Raw genomic sequence first — 12,874 nt, 5'->3', positions numbered from 1 at the left:
GATAATAGGAGCTCTCGTAATAGGGTTTTAGCCGTAGTAATCTTGTGGAGTTTTATGTCACATATTTTTAATATATTATTATAAACATGAGGAAGAATAAATAGCTTAAAACGTTTAGCAAATGCAGTTTTTACAGAAGGGATGGGAACTTTAAATACTCGTTTCTGTTCGTAATACATAATCATGAATAGTTTGCAAATGTTCGAGAAATTGAGTAGTATATTAACGTGGTCGCCTAAGAGATCCGGCTGCCATAAGTGTGACATTAACATATTCGGTAACATCATCATCATTTCAGCCGTTAATCGCCCACTGAGCATAGGCCTCCTTTCGTGTACGCCACTTATCCCGGTCCTGGGCTAATCGCATCCAGAGGTCGCCCGCAATTTCTATAATGTCGTCCTCCTGACAAGCCAACGGATGTCAGGCGCTTCTTACATCCGAAAGCGGCCACTTGTCAACACTTTAGTCCACCTGCCATCACTCTGCCAGGCAGTCATGTCCCAACCAATTCCATTTGAGCTTGGAAATGACGTCACCCACGTCTCGCACTTTTTGTATAAGTAGTACATATATGTAGGTATACCTATAAACATTAGTTTAAGTTTATGGAAAGTTTGTTAACCAAGAATGTATCAATACAGTGCACAGGCATCTTCTGGGCGAGCTCACTCCATCGTAGGCCACGTCTTTGCCTTTGGCTAGTCTGTGGCCAAGAGTAAGCCCATTTATAAAAAAAAATGTAAAAAAGTAGTGTGTAAAAAATGATAGAATACCTGTTCCTGTGACGCATAGTGTGAGTCAGCGTGGTCGAACGACCAGTAGGAGTGGTCGAACGTGAAGTCCTTGTATTTCTCGCGGTTGCCGTCATTTTGCTCTTTGCTATTCTGTAACAATATACACCAGAAAAAAACGTTGATATTAACGTACTACGATATTCGATTTTCTTGAAGCTCTGGTGGTCTACAGGTAAAAGTTCAGCGGTAAGACGCGTACCTCTTGAGCTCGTATCGGTTTGTCAGATCTTATGTACGTTTAATTTTATTTGCCAGTCGCTTTTCTGCAGGAAAACATTGTGAGGAAAGTGGGCTAGTCCCACTTTGGACACGCACTGGGTTGGAAAGCCAGGTGGCAGTTGATTTCGTAAAATCTCGTGCCTACCAGGATAATTCTTGAGATTACGGTAACGCAAGAAGGAGATATTTTTCCATAACTTTGTTTTAAGCGTGCAAAACTTACTTTTACGGTCATTAGTCTGGTTTTCTTTCCTTCCATCTGGACAATGAGTTTTGCGCTCATGTCTTTCTCCCTGTAACAAAAAAGGATACTTGAATATTATAGTTTACACAAAAAGGTATCTTGCTGTTTTATTTTTTTTGCTCAAAACAGAACAGTGTGCTGTAGTTCAATTTGTACGCGTATTCACTAAGGACATCTTATGCTCCCTTAGTTTTGTGAACTCACAAAAAAGTTTTGGCGCTAGCGTAACGGATTTGTGCTGGGCTAAAAAAACAGCAATGTAGGTACATAATCAATATTGTATACAATTAAATAACATGTAGAATCATTTTATGCTGTTCTTAGTGCCTTTGAATAGCACAATACACCTTACGTCATTCATTGTGATATAAATATTTACACAATTTAGAAGTATGTTTACTTTTTCAATGCTGTGATGTAATAATCTGGGCTATGATGCCAAGAATGTAGGCTAGGATGTCTAGGGTATGCAAATGCACCTGCATCTATAGCAGGTAACTAGTAACTACTAACCTAATTGTTTATTGGACTAAGAGCGCAGAGCCGCCAGACCTTCCTCGTTTTCTCAAGGATGAAACTTAGGGATAATGTAGAGTTCGTATCGACGTTTAATTTCTGCATCATCTGCAGCATAATCAGCTTTGAGAATTAAAGGTAAGTTAGTGGTTTAAAAAAACCTTATAGTAAAAAATGGCCGATGGGCCAAATTAGGTAATATGCAGACATTAAACGTCGATACGAACTCTACATTATACCAAAGTTTCATCCTTGAGGAAATGAGGAAGGTCTGGCGGCTCTGGGCTCTTAGTCCATATGGGAAACACCTGTTTTATGGTGAGCAAAAAACTCGTTATTATAATAAATTAATAAATACAAGTATAATAATTAATATTATTATACTTGTACAGAATTATTACCACCCTATAAGTATCAGTTACTGGGATAAAGTCACTAGGGGTCGCGGTCGGCGCAGCAAGTCTTCCTCTTCCATACATCTCATCATTAACCTATTTTCGTTTCTTATCATCTCTCACACAGTCCGTTCACCTTTCCTCGGTTTTTGTCTCCCGTTACTTATTTCCTTTGTAATAGCGGAGCATATTCGAAAACTTTTCGTATCGAGATCGGAATATTCCATTTCCAAAACGAAAGTTTTCCTAATTTATTACGAAACTATCCTAAACTTTCCGAGATGTTTCCCAATAATTTTAAAGCTGTTCCACTTTCCATTGGACGGTCAAGTATTTTGTGTAAGGAAATAAACGTAAAATAAACTTAGCAGCCGGAAGCCTGATGTTATCGGATGTCCCGTCATTTCTTTACCCCAAGTCGGTAGTGAAATTTAAACCACGCGATCAAAATACCCGTATATTGACCCTGCTTTGTGTCAATTAGATATGCAAATTATTTTAAAATGGTAAAGTTTTAAGGTGCCAAAGGTGCAGAGAGCGGTTTTTGACAATTTTTTTTAAACGCTTTTTAGGGTTCTGTACCAATAAGGTATAAAAGGAACCCTTTATGGTGTTTTAGAACACAATAAAACTGCCAAAATATAAGCAAGGTCTCTAGAGACTTAATTCGATACCAAGATGTTGATTCCCTAGAACAGTGTTTTTCAAACTTTATGGTGCCACGGCCCATTATGACCTTTCAAATTTTTTCGCGACCCCCATACCTCGTTTCTAATATTACCTATAACTTAGTGCTGAAAGATGTAATAAAAGTTGTAAATTCGATCAAAGGTAAAGATTTGCAAACTCGTCTATTGCGAATAGTATGCGTAGATATGGGTGTACTTTATCACTTATTACTCAGAGATGGCTTTCCAGAGGAAGGGTTTTGACACGCGTTATAGAGCTTGAATCAGAATTATTAATGTTTTTTCAATGTTGTTGTTGATTATGTTACGATATTGAAAGTAGCATATCTTGCCCGTATCTTTGACTACAAAGAAAGGGACGAAAACATAATTACAGAAACAGATAAAGTTAACGGATTTCTAGCAAAAATTGAGTTGTGGACAACATTTTTACACAGCATGCAGTTTGCGTATGCGTATGCAGTTTGATTATTTCCCTTGCATGGCTGAAAACATTCAAGAAATATCATCAGATATGGTGGAGAGCTTGCAAGGTTTAAAAAACCAACTCCAAAGTTATTTCTCAACTGAAACATTGATTGGTGATGGAAAGTTGGATTTTGAAAGTTGATTTTTTTTAAGTCCGTTGAGCTGGGGGATCTCAACGCCTCGGTGAAAGAAGCACCATTTCAATTGATGCGTTCTGGGTTAAAAGAATGGCTGAATATCCACATTTAGTAAAAGAAACCCTTGAAGTTTTGATCCTATTTGCTACTTCATATTATGTGAGCTGACGTTTCCAACAAATAAACACAATTTATTTATTTATCACAAAATGAATTGTTTTAAGGTTAACCTTTTCATTTTCAAGAATTTGACTTTTTTAAGTTAAAAAAAAATAACCAGCCTGTTATAAGTTTATCTTAAAGCTGAACTTCGCGACCCCCTCTGATAAATGCCGCGACCCCCCTGGGGGTCGCGACCCACACTTTGAAAAACACTGCCCTAGAAAATAAAATAGGGCTAAGCATCTTAAAATTTAACCCATAACATATTGACAAATTTATGCAGTTAAAACATGTAAAATTGCTCATAGAAATCAAAAGTATCACGTGACGGTGCTCTTTTTAAAATTTAGAAAATCTACGATTCTTGGTGCGTAAATTGATATCGCACACGATTAGCCCTCGCGAACCTATGGGGCCTTAAGTCGTAACTTTAAACAGCACTTGGTAATATTTGCACAAGTAAATTTTACAGCCAACACTATGAGCTATAATTAGCTACCATAACAAAAGTGTGTTTGTATGAGTCACCTTTCTTGATTCTACGTTTTATCGTGAACTCTTGAATCTGGCTGAGAATCAAGATCATGATGACTCACATGACTCACATCCTTTAAAGTATAGCCCAGAATGGACATAATGGGAATGAGAATCAGTATAAAGGTCATTGTCAGATTTGTTACAGTTTTTGTTGATGAGACATGTGTAAGTTTTTAATCCCCGGCGCAAAAACGAAGGGGTGTTATAAGTTTGACGTGTCTGTCTGTCTGTTTGTCTGTCTATGTGTGTGTCTGTCTGTGGCATCGTGAACCGATTTAGATTGAGTTTTTTTTTGTCCGAAAGCTGAGTTAATCGGGAGTGTTCTTAGCCATGTTTCATGAAAATCGGCCTACTATGTCGCGGTCGGGGGTTTCTTCAAAATTTTTATTTACAATTTGATCACACATTTTTTCATAGTAATAATAATAAGTAGCATACCCATGTAAAAATTTTGTAATTTATAAAAAAATTAACAATAGCAAGTGGCATGTACTAAATTGTTTACACAGCTGTTGTTGTCAAATTTGATTGCAATCCATACTAATATTATATTTAAATGGGAAAGTATGTGTGTCTGTTTGTTTGTCCATCTTTCACGGCAAAACGGAGCGACGAATTCACGTGATTTTTAAAGTGGATATAGTTGAAGGGATGGAGAGTGACATAGGCTACTTTTTGTCTCTTTCTAATGCGTGCGAAGCCGCGGGAAAAAGGTAGTAAACCATAATCTGATAAACAAGTATTCATAGGGGCTATCAATAGTCATAACCAGTGAAAAATATTTTTAAACATATTTTATATCTTTAAAAACAGTTTTAGAGCCTTTACTTTCAGTTATTCCAGTCTTTACCAGTCTTTGTGAGATTGGTCCAATTATTGAATACTAAGAACTAAGAACAAGTGTAATGGTAATTGTCCAAAACCAGAGGAATTGGATGTGGAGCATGTTCTTTTTTCACTTTGTTGCTTGCCATAAAGACATTTTGACTGTTTACTTGTATAATGATACAAGCAAATCTCGTCCTTATGGCCGCTGTACACATATGGCCAACGGTTCCACCAACCCTTTGTGAAACCCCTTGGCCAAGATAAGAACCGCTGTTTACACATTGGCGAACCAATCACTTGGCATTGGCTCTTCATGAAAGATGGACGTGGAATGGAAAAGGCTAGGAAATTCTAGGTTTTTTACGTTGTCAGCAAAATTTGATTAAAAAATAATAACCTCGTAGTAAAATTAAATTATTTGATATATTAACAATTTTTTGAATATTCTGATAAGAACATTTATCTTTTTTAGGAAATACATTAAACATTTGCAAGGTTATTTTATTTCCTAAAATCTACACTATTATTGGCATAGATAAACTTATTATTTTCGTAAATATTTCACTACTGTCCTCTCTGACGGCTGACGACCAACTGAATGAAGCGCCAACGTGTAAACGCAGTTGGCCATTGGCGCCAAGATCCTTTGATGTGTGGACAAAAAACCGACACCAATCGGTTGGCCGGCAAGCGCAAGCGCCAACTGCCAACTTACGGCCAAGTAGCCCTCTACACGCTTGGCCAAGGGGGTTGGTGAAACCGTTGGCCATATGTGTACAGGGGCCATTATGGTAACTGACAAAGTGGGATGTTACTCTCAAATTCTACCATATATTAAACTAATTGTAATTTTTCAAGGGGCATACGTAATTTTGAGCTGCAGGAATATTCATTTTATTTCTATTTATCAATATTCAAATTTGATTGATTTAATCGGTGAACATACTGTGATAAACTTGGCCAAAATTGCACCTACTCAATGATATATCATTATTATTATTTGTATTATTATTATTTGTAAAGCAGGCAGGCAGTTGTAGTAACTGATAAAGCCTGTATCCAGTTGTCGGTAGAGGTTTCAGGTGTTATGTGGAATTAGCACTGTGCTTGTCTAACTTATTCTTGAATTCGTTTACATTTTGGGCCGATATTACATCCTCCGGGAGCTGATTCCAAGCTTTTACCACTCTATTACTAAAGAAATGTCTATGAGGATTGTTGTATGACCTGCGAGAGACCAGTTTATACTGATGACCTCTCAGACGGGTGTTGTTATTACGTTCTAGCATTTTATGAAAATCTTTGAGGTCATAATGTTGGGTTAGTATTTTGTATGTCTCGATCAGGTCTCCACGCTCTCTACGCTCCTTCAGGCTTGTAAGCTTTAGGAACTCCAATCTTTCCTCATAGGACATTTTTTTAAGTTTCTTCGGTATTTTGGTGAAGCTGCGTTGAACCTTCTCCAACAAATCGATGTCCTTGATAAAATAAGGGCTCCACACTTGAAACGCGTATTCCAATATAGGCCTAACATAGGTTTTGTGAATTTTGAGCATCATATCTGGCGTCAGACTCCCGAAAGCTTTTCTTATGAGGTAGATGAGACTCTTTGCTCTCTTAACGATCGATGTTATGTGTTCTTCCCATTTTAGATCCTCTGTGATTTTGACGCCCAGATCGGTTTGTGTCTTGACAGCTTTTAGGGGAGCATTGTCTAAATTATAAACATAACGAGGGTTATTTTTGCCTATGTGCAGAACAGTACATTTTGAAATGTTAAGGTTTATGAGCCATCTTTTTGACCAGTTCCATACTTTGTTCAGGTCGTCTTGTAGCAAATCAAAGTCAAGCAATGGGTTGGCGAATAGTTTAGTGTCATCTGCAAAAGTACTGATGCTGCAGTTTAAGCAGTGAGGCAAGTCAAAAGTGTATATAATGTACAGAACAGGGCCCAACACTGAACCTTGTGGAACTCCGCTGTGAATATCTCGTTGCAATGACATCGAATCACCCACTCTCACTTTGAGTGTTCTATGACGCAGAAACGCCTCAATCCACTTTAATAGCTTCCCTCTAATGCCCAGGTGCTCCAGCTTAAAAAGAAGTCTTGTTGTGGGGACTTTATCGAAAGCTTTTTCATAATCTAAGTAGATTACGTCGGTAGGCTCCCTTACATTGAAACTATTTGTCCATGAGGAAAGGCAGGATAGTAAATTGGACACAGTCGAGCGGTGGGGGCAGAAGCCATGTTGTTGGTCACCTATAATAGTGTGCTGGGTAAGGAATCCTCTAATGTGTTTCACTATTAATTTTTCCATGACCTTGCAAACTACACTGGTTAGGCTTATTGGTCGATAATTTGCTGGCTCCAACTTGCTTCCTTTCTTGAAAATCGGGGTCACGTTAGCGGTTTTCCATTGCTCCGGCAAGATACCAGTGTCATACGATAGCTGCATCATTATTGATAATGGACTAGAAACTGCGTCACATTTCTGCAAAAGTATGACAGGGACGCCGTCTGGGCCTGGTGATGAGTCGTGTTTCATTTCTTTGATTGCTCGTTGAATTTTATATCTATAGTAATGATGTTCATTTATAACTTGGTTTAGGTGAATTTTCTTAAAGGATTCTTGTTTCAAATAAGAATTAAACCAGCTAAACAAACCATACTCATACAATGTTGATCTTTATACCTACTGATAAACCTGTGTATGACCTAGTGCACCAATATATTAGCCATAATAAACAATGTCAAATTCCTAACAATGTTTATATTCGGGCATCCGTTTCACAAACAAACAAACCCTCCCAAGTTTTGGTGTCATTATACTTTCATTTCAAACAGCTAATTATGACTATGTAGGTCGCAAGTTTTTGTGATTTCCGCAGCTTTCATCCAAACGGCTGGCGCAGGTACAGTTTGTGCTCTCAATGCAGCTGAACCGTGAAAGTCATTGCCGTTCATAGTGACATCATTGTTTTTTTTCCTTCCCCAAAACCATATTAGAATACTCTCATAAAAAAACCTGTCCAAGACGTAACCAGTAGCTAAAAACACCGCACTGCGGTCATAAAATATCATAATGCTGTCAATCATACAAGATAATGGGCGTTTCGGAAATTACATTGTCCCATACAACAATAAGATGCAATAACATTACGAGTTTTAACTTTTACTTGGACCCACACATTACTGACCTTTGGTTGAACGGGCGAACCCTTACAGCCACTTTTACCGAAGCCATTGTCACACATTATATTGTCAATAGATTTATTTTGAATTACATTTAACCACACAAACACGACACCACAAAGCTCGTTGACATTTTTTTGCAACTTCAATGAATGAAGTGACATGACATGACAGCAATGGAAAGTGTATTTTTCTGTGATGCAGTAAAAATTTTGGCTTCACCAGTAACGGACCAATCATGGAATGAATATTTAGAACAATCGCCTGTGATTGGCTAGTTGTAAGTGTAATTTTAAAAATAGAAGAAAAGATTTTTTTTTGGATACACCCAGAAAACTTTTTACGATTTTTCACAGATTTTTCGAGATTTTTGTTAAGACCGAATTCAAAACTGAAATTAAATATTTATTTTAAATTTGATATAGGATAAATAAATTTAAAATATGAATTTTATTAAATAGGCCCCCATTGAATACATTTTTTTTATCTGGCAACATTAGTCAGCTGTCGATATTTCCTCCTCGAGTACAGGTTAGAATTTTCCAATAATTTGTATTTTTCGTAATTGTCCTGATATATTTTAGGAAAAAGCTGTACAAATAAAGTAAATAACACACATTTATAACTATAAATGAATTGAACATAAAAATTTGTTGTGTTAAAACTTCAATGTCGATGTTTGTCACATTACATAATAATCATTTTTTACAGCATAAATCTGCAACCATGTCTGACTCTGCGCCCAGCCGCCCTATGAAGTTCCCGTACACGATCTCCGCCAAGATCGCTCAGTTCCCGTTCAAATACTACGTCACAAACCAGTGGATCTGGAAGTACTGGATGATTGGAATTGGTGTGTCTATCCCCATCTTCTACAAGATCCACAAATTGGGTAAGAATTTCTGTTTAAATACTAAATAAATAAAATAAAAAATACTTCTCATGGATAAAGCTAGGAACACACTACGCGGACGTCCGTCGTGAATCGACCGCGGACGGGAATCTGGACAATGGAAATAGACATAACCGTGCAAACTATCGGTCGACGGACGTGGACGTGGCCTTGAGCGCATGGACGTCCGATCGAAATCTGGCTCGCTGGTCCGTGCACATTGTTCGGTCGCGGTCGCGGTCGATTTACGACGGACGTCCGCGTAGTATGTTCCTAGCTTAAATGGCTCCTAACTTTTTGAACAGGCCTGTCTGAGAAGCTGGTTTACTCCCTAATGTTAAAATAATTTCAAGTATCACTCTTACCCCCATAGGATAGACGTTTTAAGCATAGAGTGGATGGCTTGCTTGTTTGATGAGTACTTGAAAAAAGATGTAAAAGGCTGCATGCATATTGTTGACATCTTATTAATTTGTGCTCAATAAATTTGTTTTTTATCATGCAAAAACGTCTGCGAGCAATATTACATATTTTTAAATTAAAGGAAAAATTCACACCTCCGGCAGGACTCGAACCTGCGACCTCTGGCCTCGGGCTCCAGCAAGGCCAGAGGTCGCAGATTCGAGTCCTGACGGAGGAGTGAATTTTTCCATGTTTCCTTTAATTTAAATATTTGTGCTCAATATTTGTAACTGTTCAAATGGAAACTTATTAAAATAACAGCAACAGAGAAAATAAAACGAACTAAACATTAACTAGCCTAGTCAAAGTATAAACTTTACAGACAGTTTGTAGTCTTTGTTCTTATTTGTATTTTCACACACTTTCCCATTTATAATATTAGTATGGATTTATTCTTGCCCCTACCATTATGTTCTCTTCTTTAGTCGTTCCCTCAATCCTGAGGATTGTGACATCATGTCATTCTGTTGAAGACTAGGTCCCTACAGAGGCGTCCGTTCCTCACCAAGCGCATGGCCTCATGCAGTTTTAATCACATGGGTGCAGTAATTTGAGCACACCATCTAGTAGCGGGAAGTGCTTGAGGTCTCGACTGATGTTAACTAATGCTCCATTTCCTTGCAGCGAACTCCCCCGAGAACGTCAGCAAGTGGGCTGAGATGAGGAGGAAGGAAGCGGCCGCTCACCATTAAACTTTTGATAGCACTTTTTCCGGGCAAATCAAGATTATGGTATATTTAAGTTAAGTGAAAGTGAATAAATCATGAGCTAGTTTAATTTCTTGGTTTTATTATACTTCTTTAAAAAAAAATCTGGGTGCAAACTATAAAAAATAAATATTCTTTAAACAAATGCAAAAATATGGCTAAGCTGGATGGGCTGTAAATAAAATTCACCAAGTTTTATACCTTACTGGGTGCTTTATTACTAGAAATGTAAATTATTAAAAAACTTATAAATTACATCAATAAATTAATAATCGCAAACAATCATTATTGAAACAATGCACTGAAAACCAACATCCACATGCTATTTTACTTAAAGGAATGCATTTTGATCGCAGCATTAAAATAATTAACAATAATTTCAAATTAAAAACAATTTTGGAGTAGCCAGAGCCAGACTCATCACTGGTGTCAAAACTAGCAACACTGAAAAAAAAAACAAAAATAGAAATTCCGAAACAAAACACAGCAGCGAAAAAAAATCATTTTTTGATGCAATCTAAACAAAACGTGTCCCTAAAATAATGATACTAACACAACTTAAAATTTAAAACTAAGTCTAAATACTTATTTTAAAATGTTTAAAAATAAATACTAATTGTTGTCGAACACAAGCCTTAAATAAATAATCACTGCCATTCCCGTGTCCGTGATTTATTTAAAATAAAAAATTGTCAGCTACATTGCCATTTGGCCATCGGTTGCCGATGGGTACCTTTGTTACCTAAAGTAAAAGTACCTATATTAATTCTACGTTATTTAACTTAGTATTTCACTAATGTATCGGTGGTAGTTATCTCGCTTCTTGTTGAAACTTGTGTGAACACAGACATGAACCTTTTTTGTACTATTGGCACAATATTAACCATTCGTAGACTGAGAACCGAAGCATGTCACTATCTCTTTCACTCTTGACCACGGTCACATAAGCGTAATGAAAAGTTTAAAGACTATCGCGGATAGTACAACAGCAGACGTATGGTCTACGAATGGCGAGTACTTTTGTGAATCTCATGCTTTCCTACTGCGCTGCCAAGCGAGTATTGAACACGGACACAGGACTAAAGGTTGAGACAATAAATGCAGGCACATTTGTGGTTGTAAGACCAAAGACAATGATAATTATATATTTTCATTTATGTAACACATCAGTAGTCGGTTAATTTTTCCTCTACAAATTATATTCTTCCTAGTTAACGTAATGCACATTGTATTTGGACTTACATTTCAAATATACTCCATTTGCAGGGTCTCCCCAAACCTATCGACGCTGAATCGTCTTCATACTAACGAGCGATTTTCGGTCGGGTAGAGTTGATTCCACGACGATAGATTTAGGGAAACTAAGTTGTGGACTGAGTGGCAGCGGGCAACGTACGTCCAAGGATGGCCTTTGATCAAGTTCACTTATATGAACATCCTTTCACCTTACTGATGCCCGCTACCGTTCAGCCCATTTATTGTACTATAGCAAGTGCAAATTATATTAAACAAGGTAGGATCCAGCCTAACTATCTTTGAAGCTAAGTACAGATGTAGTGCTAAAAGGGTTTCATTCGTATTTGTCATACTAGTTCAGTCAATGTCAGTACATCTTGTACTGAGACTGACTGAAATAGCATGACACGTTCGTACGTTTCCGTAACAATACGAAGGCAAATCTGTTCGCACTACATCTGTACTTCATTACAATGCTCTCACTCTCACGTGTCTTTTATAAGTACAAGTGTGACGTCATCAGTCATAATCAAATGAATAAATTATAGATGTGGGTGAATCAACTTTTCTTTGCCAGCAAAATTTCGCATACTTCGACTACATGTGGTCAGAAAATTTAATTGGGATTTAGTCTAATTAATGTATACTTATTATATTAGACACATATACTAGCTACGCAATACAACACGTAATTATAGGATTTCCTATTTTATAACTTTGTTTCGAGCAGTGACCCAGTGGACATAGCTGTCCCTCACTTTTGTATGAAAAAAGTGTCTCTTCCACTGGGTCACATATTGTTTTAATTAAAAATGAATCGTTTTTAAATTTTTCCCTAATTGGTATACGTGAAATAAGGATCTTTATTCACGATGGTAAGGTTAAAAATCACAAAAGTAGACCTAATAATAAGTAAGGGTAATTCTTGCAAAAAGCAAGAAAAAGTTGATTCACCATGTACAACTGATGACAAGGACCTTATTTCCATGAAACAAGGCTCAATATTCTTTGAACGGATATTCGTAGGATCTTCAGAACTAAGGATTTTATTGGCTATAGCGTAAAGTTTATACAAAAATAATTCGCTGACTACGTGTACACACAGATTACGAATTTATGTAGAGCGATACAATTACATAGAGTTGTAACTAATATTAGATTCAAAAGGTATTATATTTTAACGGTCATCATCTAAGTTACATTCATTTATTGATATACATACATAATTTTATCAATGCGATACGAAAATATTGATTAATACTTTGCAAGTGTCAACAATCTTCTAAATCTCGCCGTGGCCATTTTCAATATCAAACAATCGTATCATTACAATTGACATTACTTTTATTTCTCGTTAGAGTTACGTACGTTCTCGTGACGTGGCTTCAGGTC

General features: G+C 37.0%; 2 protein-coding genes across 3 annotated transcripts in view; one reads left to right on the top strand and one right to left on the bottom strand.

Moving 5' to 3' along the window:
* Positions 1-8,301, bottom strand: part of LOC125232443 (kinesin-like protein Klp98A) — a 76,029-nt gene extending 67,728 nt beyond the window's left edge. Inside the window, exons 1-3 of the mRNA XM_048138101.1 lie at positions 8,191-8,301; positions 1,240-1,309; positions 777-887 (exon numbers count right to left, since the gene is read on the bottom strand). Coding sequence (XP_047994058.1) covers positions 777-887; positions 1,240-1,309; positions 8,191-8,237 — 228 coding nt within the window. The 5' untranslated portion in view covers positions 8,238-8,301. The remainder of the gene's footprint in view (positions 1-776; positions 888-1,239; positions 1,310-8,190) is intronic.
* Positions 8,302-8,678: 377 nt separating this feature from the next.
* LOC125232538 lies at positions 8,679-10,316 on the top strand. Of its 2 annotated transcripts, none has more exons than XM_048138246.1 (3): positions 8,679-8,716; positions 8,897-9,077; positions 10,164-10,316. In XM_048138246.1, exons 2-3 carry the CDS (start codon positions 8,912-8,914, stop codon positions 10,229-10,231), a joined length of 234 nt encoding a protein of 77 aa, XP_047994203.1. In that variant the 5' UTR covers positions 8,679-8,716; positions 8,897-8,911; the 3' UTR covers positions 10,232-10,316. The 2 variants fall into 2 exon arrangements, with proteins under 2 accessions (XP_047994203.1, XP_047994202.1); XM_048138245.1 differs by having other exon boundaries at positions 8,701-8,789.
* Positions 10,317-12,874: the final 2,558 nt, after the last annotated feature.

This window comes from Leguminivora glycinivorella, chromosome 13 (genome assembly GCF_023078275.1).
Source record: "Leguminivora glycinivorella isolate SPB_JAAS2020 chromosome 13, LegGlyc_1.1, whole genome shotgun sequence".
NCBI classification, from domain to species: domain Eukaryota; kingdom Metazoa; phylum Arthropoda; class Insecta; order Lepidoptera; family Tortricidae; genus Leguminivora; species Leguminivora glycinivorella.
The sequence above is the reverse complement of the archived record's forward strand: the minus strand, read 5'-3'. Positions and strand labels throughout refer to the sequence as shown.

Coding starts and splice junctions, on each gene's coding strand:
- LOC125232538 (XM_048138246.1), top strand. CDS start 8,912: ATGTCTGACTCTGCGCCCAGCCGCCCTATGAAGTTCCCGTACACGATC. Junction 9,078..10,163: donor CTACAAGATCCACAAATTGG/GTAAGAATTTCT, acceptor ATTTCCTTGCAG/CGAACTCCCCCGAGAACGTC.